General features: G+C 40.5%; 1 protein-coding gene across 8 annotated transcripts in view; it reads left to right on the top strand.

The window, feature by feature from the left end:
• TTLL7 (tubulin tyrosine ligase like 7) overlaps positions 1-20539 on the top strand; it is a 233682-nt gene that overhangs the window by 127181 nt on the left and 85962 nt on the right. For all 8 annotated transcript variants that reach the window (XM_072648853.1, XM_072648847.1, XM_072648848.1 and 5 more), the window contains exons 11-14: positions 3092-3239; positions 3333-3406; positions 14676-14811; positions 18084-18170. In XM_072648853.1, coding sequence (XP_072504954.1) covers positions 3092-3239; positions 3333-3406; positions 14676-14811; positions 18084-18170 — 445 coding nt within the window. The remainder of the gene's footprint in view (positions 1-3091; positions 3240-3332; positions 3407-14675; positions 14812-18083; positions 18171-20539) is intronic.

Below are 20539 nucleotides of genomic sequence, written 5' to 3'. Positions count from 1 at the left end.
AATTTTCAGAGGAAGAAATTGAAGATATCTATAATCATATGAAAAAATGCTCTAAATCACTATTGATCAGAGAGATGCAAATCAAAACAACTCTGAGGTACCACATCACACCTATAAGATTGGCAAACATGACAGAACAAGAAAATGATAAATGCTGGAGAGGATGTGGGAGAGTTGGAACACTAATTCATTGTTGGTGGAGCTGCGAGCGCATCCAACCATTCTGGAGAGCAATTTGGAACTATGCCCAAAGGGCTACAAAAATGTGCATACCCTTTGACCCAGCAATGTCGCTACTAGGACTATATCCCCAAGAGAACATAAAAATGGGAAAGAGTCCCACATGTACAAAAATATTTATAGCAGCACTCTATGTAGTTGCCAAAACCTGGAAGTCAAGGGGATGTCCATCAATTGGGGAATGGCTGAATAAATTATGGTATATGAATGTAATGGAGTACTATTGTGCCATAAGAAATGATGAACAAGAAGACTTCAGAGAGGCCTGGAAGGACTTATATGACCTGATGCTGAGTGAAAGGAGCAGAACCAGGAGAACTTTGTGCACAGCAACGACCACAGTGTGTGAGAGTTTTTTCTGGTAGACTTGGAATTTTGTAATAATGGAAGAACTTCTTATAAAATAAAAAAATCCCAAAGGTGGTTGTCAAGGCAAAATGCCTTCCACACTCAGAGAAAGAAATATGGAAGTCATTCACAAAATGTAGCAGATCATGTTTGTGTATGTGTATGTGTTTGTGTATCATGTTTTGATTTGTTATATGATTTCTTTCATTTATTTTAGTCTGACTACATAGCATGACTATAGTGAAAATATACTCAGTAGGAAAGTATATGTAGAACCTATACAGAATTGTATGCCATCGTGGGGAGGGAGGGGGGTAGTGGAGGGTAGGTGTGGGGGGGATAAAATCTCAATTGTATGGCAGTGATTGTTAAACATTAAAAAATAATAAAAAAAAATTTATTTTTGTTTATGTGTGTCCCTTGAGTAACTTTTCCCCATTTTGTGGATCAGTTACTGACTAGAAAACAGGTTCCTTCCCTCCAGTTTAAACTTTTAGATAAAGAAGGCCAAGTGGTAGGTCTGATTCAGAGATTTAAACTGGATGGTTTTTCATTCACTCAGAGCCATCTGACAGAGTGATATGCTCACCTTTCCTTTCTGAACGATCAGCTGAACTGTTGCCTGATTTTGCCACTCCCCCCAAGATTTTGGTCTTCTGGCCAGCTGTTCATAGTCCTTTGGGATGCAGTGGTCATGTGAGGCAGTCTCTGTATTGTCCATCATCCTTGCTTTGTGATCGTGCTGGCATTTCTTGGCATGATGAACTGCCACTCGTCCCCCCGTTAGCCCTGAACTGCTGCAGTACTCTTTGTCATAGAATTATGCAAGCCTGTTCTACACATCATCCCACCAAAGTGTTGGTCAAGGTAAACCTGTGCCCCACTAACATGCCCTAGGTCTTCCAGGCACGGCTGTTATGTATCTGCTTGTGAACTGTGCAACCCAGTTTTCACTGTAGCTGCCGCAACTTTTCTTGAAGCTCAGACACTACATCGGCATACAAAAGAACTCAGTATATACACTGCATGTTCACTTTGGATCCTGATTCTATATGTAGAATCAAGGAGCTAGAAAAATCCCTAAATGAGCTCTACGTACTTTGGGGAGATGGGCTCCTCCCAAAACCCCATTGTGGATGTTAATTGGGCACTCTTCTGGGGCTGATGAGTTCTGTTCTATATTTTGGTTTTTCCTCTTCAGAGTTGTTGACATACATGACATCCCCCACTCCTTCTTCTTTTGTGAAATGTGTTCACTTTCACCCTTATTTCCAATTAAACAAGTACTTGTTGAGAACTTTCTGTGTGTGGTAACTGTGTGTGAGGTTCCAGATACATCATAGAGAGTTCTGATAAAAAAGACATGCTACTGGACCTTCGTGGAGCCTACTATGTAATAAAGAACTGTGACTACCACAGGAATGACAAACAAATAACAGCTGCCATCACTAAGTTCGCGTCCCCACTCAAATACTTACTGACTTTGTGACCCTGGAGAATCATTCAGCCTTCTCTGTATCTGTGCCAACTCTCTCAGACTAGAGCTGCAGGAACTTTGAAGGGAATTGACTTTGCTCACATCAATACAATTTCAGGCATAGATTCCCACTGAAAATATACACCCCCCTCAAAAAATGCAAAAAAAAAGACCCTTCAAAATAGTCTTCATACAACCCTCTAAGGTCATCACAAAATGATTTCTCTTATTTGGTCCTCACAACAACCCTGAGAGGCTGGTACTCATGATCCCCATTTTGCAAATGAGAAAACAGAGGTTCAGAAAGATGGACTTGTGTGGGATCCCACAGATAACAAGTATTTGACACAAGATGTGAACTTAGGTCTTCTTGACTCTAACTCTAGCAATCTATGCACGATGTCATGCTGAGATATCATAACTATAATTAGTATATAAAAATGAATGCGTGAGAGAGGTATAAATAAGGTGCGGTAGGCAAGTCTGACAAGTCTGGGAGGTGGAGATAATTAGCAGTTGGGTCAGAGAAGATGACTTCCTGGAAGAGGTGCCAATTAACTTGGGCTTTAAAAATTAAATTAAAGTGAAGGTGGGAGTAGGAGGCTGATAGGGGACATTGTGTGACTGGTCACTGAATGTGTAGACATCAAACGTCATCTAGTTCTATCTCATCATTTTAAAAACAAGGAAAGTGAGCCTCACAGAGGCAACATGATTTGTCCAAGTTCATGTGTACCCACAGTCATAATATTCCTTGCTTTTCTCTTGAAGATGCTGGCCTCTGTGTGTGTGTGTGTGTGTGTGTGTGTGTGTGTGTGTGTGTGTGGCTGTACTAGAAAGCATCATGATAGGAAGACTTATAATCGGTGTGAATGTGTATTACCCAAGAAGGAACTTAATGTGATGTTCAACACCTTCATAAGGAGCACATTTATGCGACTCCCATTCCTTGGCAATTCCATGTATGATGGAAAAACTCTCACCTTGTTGAATTCTAATCACTTGTCCACGTACATCGTCTTTTAGGACAAGTGACAAGAGGAGGAACTTGGCCAAACAGAAAGCAGAAGCTCAGAAGAGGCTGTACGGTCAAGGTTCCATGAAAAGGCTCTCGCCGGGCTCTTCTGACTGGGAAAAACAGCGGCATCGCCTGGAGAGAAGGAAAGAGGAGTTGGTATGATAAGCTTGAACAAACACCTGCCACCCCTTAAACTTCCTGTTCAGCATCCCGTGTCAACTTTCATTTGTGACATTTCTTAATTTCTAGAAAGAGAGACTTGCCCAGGTTCGTAGGCAGGTATCCAAAGAAGAACATGAAAATCGGCACATGGGGAACTACAGGTAACGCTGCCTTCTGCTTTCTTGTATGATTCAAAGACTCGCTAATCTGGTCAGCAGATGTTTGTTAAGTGACTGCTCTGAGCCAGCTCCAGTTCTGGGGCTGGGGCAGAAGAAGGGCCCCAGAAAGGAGTTGAAGCCCTTTTTTGTGGGTGGTTTTTTTCTTTAGTTTATTTTTCCTACTCTTTAATCCAAAAGTAGCTTTTTTTTTTTTTTTTTTTGTGAAAATCTTATTTCCTTCAAGTGACAGGGGAACCTGAGAGTTTTCTTGAAGGCACTGGGATATTAACATCTAGTGGTACCCAGGAATAATTAGGTGCTGGGTCAACTTCCCCTCTGACTCAGTCCTCTTTGGTCATTGTGTGATGACATTATATTGTAACAGGCATGGGGCAGGATTCAGGCCGAGGCCATGGAAGACATGGTCTGGCTGGTCTCTGACCATGGGGTAACTAGAAGAGTTTTCTAAGGTCAGCCACCCCAAGCCCCTCATTTTTTAGATGAGGAAAGTGAGACCCCCTAAATGGGAAATGCCTTGACTGTGACCCTCTCTTCACTCAGACAGAGGTGCTGTAACTGAAATCAAAAAACACCAATGTGACCCTACATACACATTACCTTTTGCTTTTATTTATTGGATAAGATATATGTTTTATAGGACACAAGTGGAATGATTGAACAAATGAAAAATGTCTTAGAGGCCAGTGTTAATGAACTATCTTCTGATTCTTATGCCTTGGTTATTTTATTATATTAATTGTTTATTATGTTAATTAATAATCATTGATTGTGTTTCAGTCTACAATTTCAGCTTTATTTAAAGGTTTAACAGAAGTGGAGTTTCTTAAAGACTTCAGAGGACCCCTTATTGCATCACTGTACATATGGCTTCCACATATACAGGTCACAGGCTTCATTCACTACTTTACCATTTCTGATGTTGTCTGTTCTCCATAAATCCTCCAGAGAAGAAGAACTCACCCGGTGCATTAGAGACCTTCATCTTACCTGAATCACCTTAGAGTAGGAGGTAGAAAATGAAAGGAACTTGGTGGCTGGGCCTCTCTTGCACACCTTGAATGTGCAGCATTAGCTGCTTGATGGGGAGAATGGGTGCTACCATAGCCAACTAGCTAAGGCTGGAGGAGATGAAGTAGGTAGACCTGGGCAGCTGGGATCCCTAGCTGGTGCTTCCCTTTTAGATGTGAAGTACACTTCACCTAGGCCTTGGCTTTTCCTTTGGGCCACCTTTATAAAAACTTGCTTAAGGGTGGCTTAGGCATTTATATGTCTCTTTGAGGAGGGCAGGGAAAATTCCTCCTTCCACTTTGTTCCCTTTCATCCCACAGACAGAACCAAAATGTCTTAAGGGCCAAAGTAGTTCCAAAGGACTTTGTACAGCTTTGAAATGAGTCATGGCAGCACCTGGGTCTGGGAGGTGTCGGGGTCACGGAGTGATAGCCCCTCCTGGTGAGATGCATTCTGCTACGTCCCTTTCTGCTAAGAGTTGGTAAAGAGATACATATGCTGCTATCTATCCACAAGTATGAAGAAAGAGGAAAGGAATTCAGCAGCTGGCTTTCCTTGCACATTCAAAATGTACCCAGTTCGCAGCTCAGTCAGTATAATGTGTGCTACAGTGGCCAAGGGTTTCACCTGGAGGTGAATGCTGTTGGCCTGGGCAAGGCCTGGCTCAAACTCCACCAGACAATGTCTGAAAACACCTATGGTGCTTAAACCTAAATGTGAGAACTTATGTTCCTTCCCCAGCCTCTTCTTGTTGGGGAATGTAGCAGTACCCTGGGGATTGATTGTTAATTACTGGGTGCCAAGGCAGAGTGGCAGAGAGGGAAAGGATAAGGAAGATGTATGGCCACTAGTGAGAGAGACAGAGAAAACTGAAACCAAGAAGGGGGTGGGACTGGCATCTTGTATAATGTATCGTAGTAGCCAAGGTTTAATGTTCAAGTTGGTTAACAATAAAAACTTGGGAAATACTTTCCTTTCAGTTCTATGAAGTGAGTCACCCATGTATTGTCATTTCTATTTTATAGATAAGCACTTATCCAAGGCCATCCATTGAGTGGTATCTGAGATAGGCCTTGAGCTCAGGTCTCCTGACTCCCAAATCTGAAATTCCACTCCACCTTGCTGTACTACCTTTTGTGGTGGTGTTGGTGGAGCAGTTTGGGAGTAGAACTGCTTTATATGGGGAAGGTTCTGGTGAGCTCAATACCTGTGTGCATCACAAAGAGCAAGGGGGTAGAAAAGGCCCCCAGTGGCCTCTGGAAAATTGAGTTAGGTTGCAGTCATGATCACAGCTCTGAGGACTAACCAGAGTCAGGTGGGACAAGAAGACTTCTGAGATGTGTTTTTAAAGGCTTGATCTCTACTGCCATTCCAGCCCTCTTTGAGTTAGCAATGTGGAAAAGTCTGCTGGCCCTCCAATAGCAGGCAGAGGCATCAATCAAGCGCTTACTCTGGGTTGGGCACCATGCCCAAACATTCTGGCCTTCGGGAAGCTTATACATGGCCATAGGATAGACATGGCATTTAAGAAGCTGTTTTCTTATTCTTAGGCCTTAATCATTTTATACTATCACTTGGGCCTGTCGTTCTGTCAGAGGAGAACATGTGGCGCATAGCATAGGCATAGAAAGAATATACACAAAAAAAGTGTGTGGAGGAGGTAGGCACAGAGTTAGAGACTGGGGAGTCAAAGTCCACTTTAATGCTGATTGCTTGCCTGACATTGGGTAGATCCCCCACTCTGGATGTCTACAAAATGAGGGAGTTGCACCAGGGAACCTCTGAGGTCCCTTCCAACTCTGGAATTCTTTAAGCCAAGGTGATTTTTTTGGGGGTTGGGGGAAAGGGAGCCACTACATGCTGTGGGAACCAGAGGAGACCCTAGGATAGAACATGGGATTTGAGTTGAGCTTTGAAGAAATGTAGAGATTACAAGAGGGAGAAAGAAGGAGGGAGTGCTTACCAGATATGGGGAACTGCCTATGCAAAGAGATGGGTAATGAGATGTTTGTGTGAGGACCAATGATATATATAAGATGGATGGTAATAAGTAATGAATTTGGAAAGGTAGCCTGGAGTCAGATTGTGAAAGGCTCTGAATGCCAAACACAGAAGGTTATATTTGTCCTAGAGGTAACAGGGAGCCATTGAGGCATCTGGAGCAGGGCAGTGACATAGTCCAATCTGTGCTTCAGATCTATTACTTTGCCAGTTTTATAGAATATGAATATATATTTGGAGAAGGAAGAGCCTGGAGGTAGGAGACTGAGAGACCATAGAAGGCAATTGATTGTGAGAGATGCTGAGGACTTAAACTGGGGTACCGGCCATTTGAGAGATTATGAGATGGATGGAAAACGACATAGAGGTATAATAGACAACATTTAACACCCACCTGGTGAAGGAGACTGAAGGACCAACAAGGGCCCCAGAAGTTAACTGTTTAAGCAGGAGAGAGAGAAAGAGAGAGAGAGAGAGAGAGAGAGAGAGAGAGAGAGAGAGAGAGAGAGAGAGAGAGAGAGAACACACTGTTAGCATGATTCCTGAAGTGACAGAAACTGCAGGAGTTTACAGTGGAACCATTTTTTACCTCATTGTTGATGGTCCTGACTATCGTCATTTAAATACGAGGGCCCTGGCAGGAATCTGCTCATTGTTGGACTTGATTTAAGATGCATTAGATCATAAGAGACAGAAGAGGCCAGAACCTAGGTCATCCTCCTAACAAGAGCCTTTGACAAACAAATGGCTATCAGCTAGAAGAATGGTATCTGACGGGACTGACACATACATTCGATGCCTGCATAAGGAAGGAGCTGGGGGGATACTGGAAAATCAGGAAAATGAGGAAGAAAACAAAATTGTGTGAGTCTTGCCAGGAAGATGAAAACCTAGAGTGGGCTGTGGTTTCTGGAAAATACTAAGAACAGGAAAAGAGGCTTTTAAATAAACATGGGATGCAAGCAAGAGGTGGCACAACAAAGGGATGAGAGTAAAGCTGGGGAGTCTTGGGGTGGGAGGAGAGAATGAGAACAGAGAAGACAGAGGTTTTTGCTTCCATTTTCTAAACCAAGGACAATGGTTTTCAGACTAAGATCGCTGAGTTCATGGAACCAGCCCTGACGTTTTCCTCCCTATCTCCACCCTACTTCCACGGAGCCTTTTCTGACCCCATTCTTTGGGAATTGTCAGTTCATCTGAACAAACATTTCTTATGTGGAGAGCCCTAGGTTCCATGCTGGGGTGCGGAGCTTAGTATCTTGTAGTGTCTGCTCTTGGGGAACTGACTGTGTGGTTTGTGGGAGGGGGAGACAGAAAACCAAATGTAACACAAAGTGGTGTGTAGTAGAATCTGATGCAGATGAAGGAAGACTGCCCAGAGGAGGTGGTACCTAAGGTGAGGACTGTGATTACATATCAATAAGGAAAGACTTCCTCAACGATGTGGAAGTAGAAGCATTTAGGGCTCTGCCTCCTCCTCCATACCTCCTGAGGCCCAGCCCAGGTGACACCTCCTCCAGGCAGGCTTTCCTTATATAGCTCAGAATCATATCTGGGTCTTTGGCTTCCTCAAGATTCTTGGTCTTGTCCCTCTCCCACCCAAGCTGGGCCGGTGGAACAGATCAAACTGGTTCTACTTGGCTTTGGAGGACAGGCAGACTTTGGACCCATGGAGAAGAGATATTCAGGCAGAGAGAAAGTGAAACTTTGTCACGATTCTGAGCAGTCCCAAAGGAGAGTGGACTTTGTGTTGAAAGTCTTCAGAAGAGGCTGAATGGTCACTTGTGTAAGGGGATCATGCAGCAGGAACAAGCATTTATTTAGCACTAGTGTGTGCTTTACAAATATGATCTCCTTGGCTCCTCACAACCCTGGAAAAAAGGTACCGTTATTATCTCCTCTTTACAGATGAGGAAACTGAGGCAGGCAGAGGTGAAATGATTTTCCCAGGGTCACATAGCTAGTAAGTATCTAAGACTGGATTTAAACTGAGGTCTTACTGACTCCAGGCCCAGAGGGAAGTTCACACTTCAAGTTGCTTGCCCCTCTCCAACCTCCAGGTCTTTGTGAACTCTGATATTCTGTGATTTCCAGCAGTAGTCTGCATTGACTCACAAAGGTGGTTTATAGATTCTTTTGAATCGTTTCTAATATACAGCAGAAGGCTTGCTTGAGGACTTTTGAAGTTATTTACAGTCTGTGTTGAGTTAAAAAATTTTTCCTAGGTAGACATAAATATAAAATAGAATCAACTTCTTTTTGTCCTTGAGTGTGACTGCTGAAAATATAATGAATAAAACTGGCCTTATTATCCCTCATTCAGATTCCAGTTTTGCCGCTTAATGACAGAGTAGCCTTGAAGAACACCTCGGTCTTGGCCTCAGTTCCTTCCTCGGTAAAGGGAAAGAGTTGGACTTGCCTACCATCCCTGGTCCATTCTGGCTCTGAGCATCTATCCCTATTTCTGTTTCTCATAGGGATTAGACTAGAGACAGTGTTGTAGTGGAAAGAGCTCTGATCTTGGAGTCACAAGACTTTGGGTCAGATTTTACCTCCAGTACTTGCTAGCTGTGTGTCCATAAACAGGTCCCAACATCTCTCTTGAGCTTCATTTTACCCCGCTCTGTAACATGGCTTATAATGCCTGTCATGCCTGCTATACAGGGTTATCGTGAGAGTCAAGCAGGATGATGTCTGCATAGTGCTTTATAATCCTTATAACACTATATAAGTGTTAGCTACTGTCATTGTCACTGGGCATAATCTGCTCTGACCTATCAGAGAGCCAAGAGTATGTCAGAAGTCCTTAGGAGTCTCCATGGGCAGCTGCCTTCCATAGCCCGGGTTTGAGAATACCCTCTAAGGCCAATAAAGGCAGCAGCCCTTGTGTTGTTGCTAGGATGCATTCTGCAATTGCCATGTACCAAGGATCATGTCATGCCCTAAAGCAGTTCTGGATGTGTCTAGGAAGTAATGCTGTGCATTTACTGGCCCAGAAAGACTTCTACCTGAGTCTTCCCTGCATGTAAACTGTGGGCCCAGGATTTCTACTTAGGAGACTCGTAAGGAGATGCATTGTGAATCTGTGATTCTGTGTTGGAAAGACGCAGTCAGCTTTTAGTTTTTCTGCATTGATTTCCTGTCGCCTTTTATTTTGTTTTTAGTTCTCTACCAGGTAGGTATGAAACGTTGCACTATTGTAACTTTTAAAATAAGCAGTGAGCATTTTATATAATGATAATTATTTTAATGAATCTACAGCATTATTATATAAAAATAATACCTTCCATGTTAACAAGTTTTTGCTTTAATGGGCAAAATATAGCAGAGAGATGAGCAATCATTCATTAAATTCAGTGTAGACAACCAAGCTTAGTAATATGAACCAACCATTCCACTTTTTTAGAATTAATGTTGATTCCTCTCCTGGGTCCTTTACAACCTTCTGCTCCTTGGTTCTGTTAATATCCCCTTTGTTACAGATAAACTCTGTTATCCTCACCTGTTTAGTGACCTCTTCTTCCATCACCTGACCTCTTCCAGCTTCTGCTTGAAGACATCCAGGGATCCCTGGGGGATTTCTACTATTTCCCAAAGCAGTCTGTTCTACATTTGCATAGTTCCAAGTGTTAGGAAGTTTTTTTGGGTTTTTTTTTTTATTGTTTGTTTGTTTTTTGCTTTTTCTTCCATCCAAAATTGACCTCTTTGTAATTTTGTCATTTCTACCTAGTACTCTGAGTTTTACCTTCTGTTCCTACAGTAGGCCCTCACGTAAGATAGATATCTTTATATGGAGAACAAAACCGTTAAAAATAATGTTATTGTCCTTTGTGTCTTGTTGATCTTTCTCCCAGCGCCCAGCTAGCATGGTGCCTTCCTTACAAAGAGTTGAAGCATCATACGTGCTTGAATTCAATTGGATTGCCATGCTACTTTTTCACTTCCAGTTATTTCCAAATCCTTTGCAAATATGGTGTCATTTTTTGGAGGGAGGGCAGCAGGAGCTAGGGAGCAATTAGGAGAATCTTAATGTAGAAGTGAGTTTTAAATGAGTTTTGTAGGAAACAAAGCATTCTAACAGATGGAGATGACAGAGAATGAAGAGTTGAAAAACACATGCACAGGTTGCCAACCTGGGTGCCTGGAAGGCTAGTAGAGCCCTTAATAAAAAGAAGAGGTATATAGGTTGGGGGTAGGGTGGGGGAAAGATAATGTGTTATATCTTGGCCTTGTTGAATTCAGAATGTGGTAGAGATGTAGTCCTGGAGCTCAGGAGAAAGACTAGGGCTGGATATATAGATCAGAGAGACATCTGCATAGAATGAAAGAAAGGAATGAAAGAAGGCCCAGATCAAAGCCTTGGGGATGCCATGTTTAGGGAGGATAATCTGGATGCTGAACCACCAAAGGAAGATAAGAAGAGAGCCCAGCAGATAGGAGGAGATCTGAAAGAGAGAGAGCAACGTTACCGAAACTGGAGAGGAGAGGATCCAAGGAGGTTGATGAGTGTCACATGCTACCAAATGGTCAAGAAGGACTAGGTCAAAGGTATAAGATTTGGTAATTAGGAAACTCATTGATAATTTTGGAGAGGGCAGTCTCAGTTGAGTGAGGTTGAAATCCAGATTGCAGAAGGTTGAGGAAGGAGTTAGAGGAGAGAAAATCAAGGAAACCCTTGTAGACAGCTTTTTCCAGGAGGCTGGCTGTGAGAAGGAGAAGAGGTAGAGGACTGTAATGTGAGGGGATGACAGGAGCTAGTTAGAGTTTTTCAGTCAGGCTGTGTGTGTGTGTGTGTGTGTGTGTGTGTGTGTGTGATGGTGCAGAGGAAGGATTACTGAAACAGGTTCAGTTAGATGGAGAATATGTAAGGGTATACAATAAAAGGGATGTGTATCAGGGTTCGTTCTTGGTGAAAAGGGTCACCTCTTTGTCAGAGGCTGGAGTGAAGGAGGAGAGGAGGTGATAGTGTCAGGGGTTTTGAAATGTAGAGAAAAGGTTTCATCTCCTTTCTTACTACTCTAATTATCTGTTTCCATCTCTACTTTTCCACTAGACTGATTTTGGAAATTAAATGGCCTTTTTCTCAACCTTCATTTACTTTGATCTCTCTTTTACAGTTAATACAAGAGATCACCTACCCCTTCTCTCTTGAAATTCTTCTCCTACTGCCCACCTCTTTAACTATTCTTACTCTATACTCTTTGGGCTCATCCCTAAAAATTCAGAGTAAACCTGCCTTGGTTTACAAATTTCTGGTCCAGTTTTCTGGTTATTTCCATCCCTCCACAGTCTTCTCTTAGAGACCTCATCTGCTCTTATGGCTTCATGTAATGTTTCTGTGCTTAGAAAATCTTATCCTTTTCCCTAATTATGACCTCCTATTAGATCTCAAATTCTGTATTGACACCCACTTACACCTCTAAGTCTGATTGCCAGTTATATTTTTAAACATTACTGTTTAAACTGAGCTCTTCATTATATTCCACAAATTCACCTCCAATTTCTTTTCTTCTATTGATGATAATAAATACTATTTATAGAGAACTTGAGGGGTTGCTAAGTGCTTTAGAAACATTATTTTGTTCTCAGGTAGGTATTATTATCGTGCTTATTTTTATAAATGAGGAAACCAAGGCAGCCAGCGGTAAAGTTACTTGGCCAGGTTCAATCAATCAGTAAATATTAAGTGCCTTCTATGCACCAGATACTCTGCCAAGTGCTGGGGATATTAAAGGAGTCAAAAGCTAGCCCCTACTGTCAAGGACCTTGCAGTCAAGTGGGGGAGAAAACATGCAAACAAGCTACATACAGGGTAATTAGAAAATAATCAAGAGTCAAGGCAATGGAATTAAGAGGGGTTGGGAAAGGCTTCTTGTAAAAGATGGGTTATTGGTTGGGACCAAAAGGAAGCCTAGGAGGTCAGTAGTCATAGCAGAGGAAGAAGAGGATACCAGGCATAGGGAACAATCAGAGAAAATGCCAGAAGTCAAGAGATGGAGCGTGTTATTTATGGAATAGCCAGGTCACCATTGTCCCAGGATCAAAGAGGTGCATGGCAGGGAAAGGGGATACTTGAAAGGGAAGAAGGGGCTAGGACTAGATGATGCAGGATACTGAAAGACAAATACATCATTTTGTAGTTGCTCCTAGAGGCAAGAGGAAGTTACTGGGGTTTTATTGACTGGAGGATGGGGAGATGACATGGTCAGAACTATGCAGCTTGTCCACACAGGTTCACACAGCTAGTACATGTCTGAGGAAGAATTTGAACTCAGATCTTCTTGACTCCAAGTCTATGTTCTTGCCCCTAGGTGGCCCCCAGCTGCCCATGATAGAACTGGTGGTGCCATTATTTTGGTCTCAATAACACAACAGTCATCTGTGACTCCTCCCTGACCTCCATCACTAGTATTTTGGTCATTGGCCAAATTTGAACTTTTCTTTCATGGCATCTCTTGTGTTTATCTCCTCCTCTCCCTCCCCCCTGCATTATTAGTACAGGACCTAATCACTTCATTCTGATTACTCTCTCTCCATCTAGCCTCTCTCACCTTCAGACCACTTTGCACATTTTGGTGCTGTTAATCTCCTCTTCAGCATGTCTCATGCTTCTTTTCTAGAGCTTAAAGTAGTTCAGTTTTACCTCTTTGGTGAGGTCATAGACTCCTAGATTGAGATCTGGAGTGGACCTTACAGGTCATCCAGTTCAGCTACATTCATTTTATGAATGAGAAATCTGGGCACAGTCTTAGAGGTTCAGTGTCTTGCCCAGAGACAACAGAGCTAGTAAAGGTCTGGGACTAGTTTTGAACTCGGCTCTTGGGGACTCTATGTCCAGTGCTTCTTCCCATTATTCCATACCTCCTCCACATTGAAGGCAGTCTGGTCTGACTCTAATTTGCCTGGCTAATCTGTTTTCTATTTTCCCACACAAATGGACTCATTGAAGCAAGTCTTTTTGTTTCCTGTAATAATGTTGTGCTTCTCTTCTCCTCTGTGGCTTTGCTCATGTGATTCTCCTTCCTTTCTGCCTCTCCTCCATGACTCTAAATCCCATGTCTCCTTTGAGGCCAATTTCAAGCCCCACTTTCATGTAAAAGTTTCTCTAACTAATTAGCCTTGGTTGAATTCTTTTGTCTCAAAATCACCTGGGATCTGAAGTATAGCATGTAGCCTAGTGCCCAGCACATAGTAGGCCCTCAATAAATGTTTGTGGACTTGACCATTTCTTGCTTGATTATTTACAGTTTCAAATTATTCTTTGGTTATTTTACATATTTAGATTCTATTCTCTTCTTTCCATTCCTGTTGCCATCACCCCATTTTAGACATTGCCTAGTTGTGATTTTATTCTAATTATCTCCCTCTGATCTTCCTCCTCTTCTTCATTTTGCATATTTAGTTCTTTTGGATGCTCATACCATCTAGGCCAGTTAATGCATCCCTGTTAACCCCAGTCAGCAGGTACTGTATTGTGTGCCAGAAAATCCATGCCGTTGATCATAACAGAATAAGGAAGTCTTAGATGGAGCTCGCTATCTATTCAAAAAGGGCAGGCTGATAGAATGAGTTATGACTCATTCTCAAGGAAGCCTCCTAAAGGAGGTTTTTATTTTTTTTCTGACATTATCTGTATTATGATCTTATGTCTCCAGTCATCCTGTCTGTGAAGACCCAGGCTCAGTTTACTATTATTATGATGAAGATATTATTTTGATAATATCATGTTATTATCATAATATTGTGGAAAGTAATGGTGAGAACATCACAAAAGTGCCTAAAAGAGCTGATCTCTGTTCCTTAATTGTTTAAAATAGCTTATTTCCCTCAGTTGACTGGTAGACATTCATTGCCTTTGAAAGGATTGATGAAAAAACCTTTTTTCCAAGCTGTTCTTTATAGCTAAGCCAGAAAATCATAGTAACAACTAGGTAGCAGTATCACTTGAGTGTCATTTCCCTCTCCAAAACTGAAAACAAATCTCCTCACAGTCTTATTTTTCCTTCTCCTCATTTATAAATCCTTTACGATTCTTTGCATAAGAAGTTGAACCAGTTGGTGAACTTTTCAAACAAGCTAGGCATTTCAGTAGATCCTGAATGTTTTTAATTAAAGGATGACTCATTAAAAATGTATTGTTTTTCCTTGAATCTCAGTGTTTGATGGTAGTTCTCCAGGTTCTATTTCAATGGCTACGTCATGAAAGGAGGCTTCTTTTTAGCATGTCTGTCTGTTATTGCAGGCGAATTTATCCTCCTGAAGACAAATCATTACTTGAAAAATATGAGCATTTATTGGCCACTGCCTTTCAGACATTTCTTTCGGGAAGAGCATCTTTATTTCAGCGAGAAATGAATAATCCTTTAAAAAGAATGAAGGTAAGACTGTCTTCTTTAAATATGACCGACAAATGAAGTGAGGTAAACCCTGATGAGGTATCGTGATTCTCATATATATATATATAGCAAGACATCACTCAAACTCTTTTATTTTTAAAAATTAAACTTTTCTTGACAATAGATTGGGGCCATGAATTATTGTTGCCAAAGGAGAGAATTCATACATTGTAGTTAAGCACACTGAAATGGATGCCATAGCCTATTAGAAGTGGTTGTTGGTCATGTTCTTTTCAGACTCAAACAAACATACCAACACACATGTGAAAATGCAAACTTTGATGTACTCTGATGACACTTTATCGAGAATTTCTGTTCCCCTGATGCTGGCATCATTTTTAACTTAGAAGATATTTTTTCTTTCTTCCTTTCCCAGTCTTCCTATGATCTCAACTTTAATTTTCTTTGTTTAAGTGAAGAAAAACATAAAATGAATTTATGCACTTCTGGTGAAGTCCTTAAGCCCCCTTGTTTTTGCTTGGAATTTTTAATCCTTTTTTTTCACCCTCTCATCTGATCATAGGAGCCAGATAATTTAGGGCAGCTTGCACATTGGAACATGTGTTGGAATGTTGTTGAACACATTTCCAACATGTGTTGGAAAAATCACATTTATGTGAAAGCTGGAGAATTGGCAATTAACTGGTTAATTTTTGCTTTGAAGTTGGTCAGTACATGATAAATCAGGATGACCATCCCAGCGTGGGGAAAATGTTCTGTCCTTTCATTGGGACTTCTGACTTTGCTTCTTGACTACCTTTATGCCTTAGAGACCTGGATTAAATCATCTCATTGATTCCAAATTTTATGGCTGGAAAAGGCTTCAGAGTCAACCTTCCTTTGAGGCCCAGAAAAGGTCTCTAAGATGAAATTCTATGAGTATGTGCCATTTGTGGTTCTAAGAAATTTCTAATTGTTTGTCGTTACTGCTCAGATTGTGCTCACGCTAACACTTGGTACTCCTGAAAACAGACTGAGGAATGATTTATTCCATAACCCCCTTTGAGTTGAAGTGATTATAGAAAATGAATGAAATCACCAGATCATAGAATTAGACAATTACTGTCATATTAGTATTTGCATTTTAGTAAGCATAAACAAATGTGCTTGCACATACATACTCCCTATGTTTTGATTTAAAAAATTAGCTTAAACTTGGCATAAATTTACTAGAATATGAAATCTTTAAAAATCGAACTTGAGGCCCTCAGAGTCTGAATAATGACAATGAATGTTATATTCCATTTCTGTTTCCATTTTACACTCTGATAATTTTTATTCAGTCTTAATGAAAAATAAGCCCACATCACAAAATTCACAGAAGCACTTCTCATTTCAAGGATATTTTTAGCAGTTTGAATTATTTAGTAACCTTGTATGACATAAAAATATTTATAAAATGAAAGAACATTTTCTCCTCTGATGTTACCTCTGTGGTACTGAGCAAGTCATTTAGCCCCTCTTGGCCCCCTTTCTTTACTTGTGAAAATGAGGATGCCGTCAGATGCCGTCTGCTGTATCTGTGATCTTAGGATTTCTATTTTGCTGACTTTCACTTATAGAGATGACACTGCTGACCCCCATGAGCACTTTGAGATATGCTTTTATTTTAGTTTAACTTTTTAAAAGTGGCGGTTATGTGTTCAGTGAAGAACCTGCTGCCTATTCTCTTGGTTCAATCTCTCATGAACAGCATTTATTAACCAAGTGGCATACGTTTGAGATAAAATGAGATGCCTGGAATAGGGTTTTTCCTCTATGTTAAATTCCTGTCCTGCAGAAGATTGACATGGCCTTATTATTTTGATTTTTTAAAAAAGGAAAGTGCTTTTAAAAACTGATTGTCACATGATTTTACTTAAAAAATACATAATAGGCTCTATTTGGGCACAGCTAGAGGAGGAGATATAGAACTGCTATTCATAGTTGAAGATAGAGAAATAAAAGGTAATTTCAATTTTTAACCCCCATCATGACTATCAGAGCTATTTGTTTTCATATCCATCTCCCACAAAAAAAGTATTTTTAAGATCTAGAGGAGTTGGCATAGGTTTTTGTTTTTTGTTGTTTTGTTTTTTTGTTGAGAAAGTTGCATCCCTTGGAGCAGAAATAAAGAGGTATGAGAGAGGACAGGAGCTTAGTAATGCCGTGTTCCCAACTATCCACTGACATCTACAGCTCATGGCTACCCCATCTGAGAAATAGCACTAGGGAAGAAAAGTTCATTTTAAAGTTGTTTTTTTCTCCCTCAAAGTACTCTGGAGCTCCTCCATATTCTTAGAGTTTACCATTGGGGTCATCCTGCACATGAAACTTTCTAACAAGTCCCCTGCACATTTCAATAATCTAGTCTTCCTGAATGGGGTACCAAGACTCCATTTTTCTATACCAGAGTAGCACTTTCCATAGTAAATCATTTTTTTTTTTTAAATAGTGAAGTTCTATTGCAATTAGTGTGGGTCGAGGAAAGAACTTACAGAATCCATCAGCCTTTCTTGGTTAGATAACTCAAGACTATTACTGTTGCTCTGCTATACCCAGCCTGCACCTGGTTGTATGTTCTGATGATTTTTCCTCCTGTCTTCAGAAAATATCACGATGGAGAACATTACAGAAGCTGGAGTGTTGGAACACAGTGCAGAAGACTCTCAATCCACTTGTGGGCTGGTCTTACTATTGCTAAAAATGAAAACATTTCATGAAGTTTCTAAAGATGTTATTGTAAAATTTGAAAAAAAAAACTGTTTAGTTCAGGTGTGCTAGTTAGCCCAGGACCTGAGGTTACCCTGGTGTGAAGAAAAGCCACTAGACCAGCAAGAATTCGCAGGCTGTTGAGGCTTACTGCCATCTGATTAGATCTGTAATGTAAAAAAATATAGTTTATGAAAAATGTGACCTGGAAAAATGAGGGTGGAATGCCAGGTTTTTGTATTATGTTTTTTTCTAAAAAAATTTAATAAAATAAAATTATTGAGCTGATTTAATTAATTGAAGTAAATGTATGTTTTAAGTAGAGTGCCATGTAGAAGATGATTATTCTCCTGATCTCTTAATACATTGTGTAACATATTTCAGATGTGTGCTGGCTCTGGTTTCAAATTTTAGCAAAAATGTTCTTCCCCTGTAGCCATTCTGTGCGTGTTTCTGCAGCACAAGTCATCAGGTTGAGTAAATAATCTCAGAAATCCTTGCCAGTACCCTGATTGAGGTGCATTTCCTAATTAATGAACAATTAATTCGATTCATATTTTTAGGAAGAAGATATTTTGGATCTTCTAGAACAGTGTGAAATAGATGATGAGAAGTTAATGGGAAAAACTTCTAGACCACGAGGACCTAAGGTATGTTCTCTAATGCTTTGGGTTAAAAGTGGATGCTGCTAAATGTTATTTCTCCTGTCAGGTTGGCCACAGTTAGCATGACACCATCAGACTGTGCCACATAGGATGAGAAATATTGAATCAGTGGTCAGTACAGGCGGCAGTGACAGCTGCCAGGAGTGTTGTTTTGGGCCCATGAATATGGGATGACATAGGATCATAGGCTTTTCTCTCCAGTTCCTGGGTCTTGCCTTATCCTCTTTTCAGGCTAAGTAGGTCAGTCAGTAACAACATGTAAGTAGGCATCTTGGTATAAAAGTTCTTCTCCCTGCTGTTTTTCTTTGCCATCTCAGGCCATAAAAGCACCGAAATGGTGTGAAATTGTCCAGTCAGCCCTGCTTATTGCAGGTGTGACCATTTCTTTCCTGGCCTCTGTCCCCTTTCTGCCCAACAGGGGTTCTTGTCACCATGCTTCTCTGGTGAGGCTCAGTGGGGGGATAGTAATGCTTGACTGCTGTTTCTTCCATAGGATGAGACCACATCCTGATTATCTGGAAACAGGCGATTTCAGACAAAAGTGTTGCCTGTAAGTAGTCAGGCTTTGGGTTCCAAACAGTATTGTGAAGCTGGAGACGGTACACGGTACAGAAAAGGAGAAGTTGCTTAACCTAGGAGGAGGGGAAGGTGACGAGACGGATAGAGTACAACGTGTGCTTCTCTCTTCTTTCCTTCTGTTTTTATTCACAGATATATGTAAACACACGTGTGCATGCATGTAGGTATTTTGTAGTATGTGTAGAACTTAATTAAAAATTAAAACTCCACTAAGACTTTACATATATGTGTAATATGCATATGTATAAATACATACACATACACACATATATGTAATGTCTCAAAAATCTGAGTTTTAAGTACACATTTGGGACACTCTGTGTATGTATACACATATGTACATATATACACACATACACTATATACATACATACATATATGCTTATGCATGTAAGCAACATAATATTATATCCAATAAAAAACATATATTAAGCACCTACATACTAGGCATGATGCTAAGTGCAGGAGATACAGCTGATGAAAAGAAAGGCAGTCCCTGTCCTCAAGGAGGGAGATCGCATACAAAAGGGTGGTAAGGGAACACCACAGAGCATCTTGTTCCAGGGAGGTAAAACCAGACAGAGCAGCAGATGCAGGGTGGCATGATCTGAGAGCCTGTTTTTACCCTTTGTAAAAGAAGGTATTGGGAGGAATCAATTTTTCAATCAGAGGAAAGGAGAAGACTGGGAGAGGTGGTGTCAATCATATAATATACCACATATATTACTAAAGCATGTCATATAATTTGGTTTATTATATTATAAACCTTTAATGTTGTTATACTGTGTAATTATATCATGTATTATGTATTAACATGCACGCATACATACATAAACACATAGAGAAGGTATCCCAAACACGTGTTTTGTTAATTGAACATAGAAGACACATTTTGAAAAAGGCTTCACTCAAAGCTCTGGTTGCAACCAATTATATTACTTTATCTTCTTTAACATTGTATTATGTACTGTTCTGTATTTATTTCATCTTGTATCCTTGGAAAAAAAAAAGATGCAAAGACATATCTCACTTCCTAACACAGTGCGAGGCGAATCATGGGCACAAAATCATCAAGCTTCTGAATTTGAAAGGATTTCAGAGGTCACATAAACCAATCCATATTCACCTCTAAGTAATTTCTACAACTCCAGATATATTCATTTAGCCTTCTCTTTTTTTCTTTCTTATATTTTTTTTTCTATTTTCAGTTAACAAATAATACTTCTATCTTCCTCACACATTGGGGAAAAAAGAAATATTAATAAATATGTATCATCCTATTTATAATAACTCTTTTTGTGGTGGCAAAGAACTGGAATCTAAGTGAATATGCATCAATTGGGGAACAGATGAGCAAGTTATGGTATAGAAATTAAGCAAAATATTATTGTGTAGAAGAAATGATGAAAGGGACATTTTCAGAGAAACCTAGAAAGGCTTTTTGAACTGATGCAGAGTGAAGTGAGCTGAACCAGCTGAACAACGTATCCATACTTCTTTCTCCTAAAGGCATCTGGTGAGAAGTAATATGCTGCCTAATGAAACATCTTATGCAACAGCTTTAACGGATGGGAAGTTTTTTCTGACGTTAGTCCTAAAGGAACCTCTCTGAAACTTTTGCTCTTTCTTCTTGGTTCCTTATTCTACCTTCTAGCTTCCTTCTGTTGCATAACAGCCATTCAAATACTTGAAGACATTTATCCTGACCTTCAGCTCCCCTCACCCCCCAAAGCAGTCATCTCTTCTTCTCTTACCATCCTGGTCACCTGACTCTA

The sequence above is a fragment of the Notamacropus eugenii genome, chromosome 2, assembly GCF_028372415.1.
Source record: "Notamacropus eugenii isolate mMacEug1 chromosome 2, mMacEug1.pri_v2, whole genome shotgun sequence".
NCBI lineage: Eukaryota > Metazoa > Chordata > Mammalia > Diprotodontia > Macropodidae > Notamacropus > Notamacropus eugenii.
Note: the sequence above shows the minus strand (reverse complement) of the source record. Positions and strands in the feature narration are given on the sequence as shown.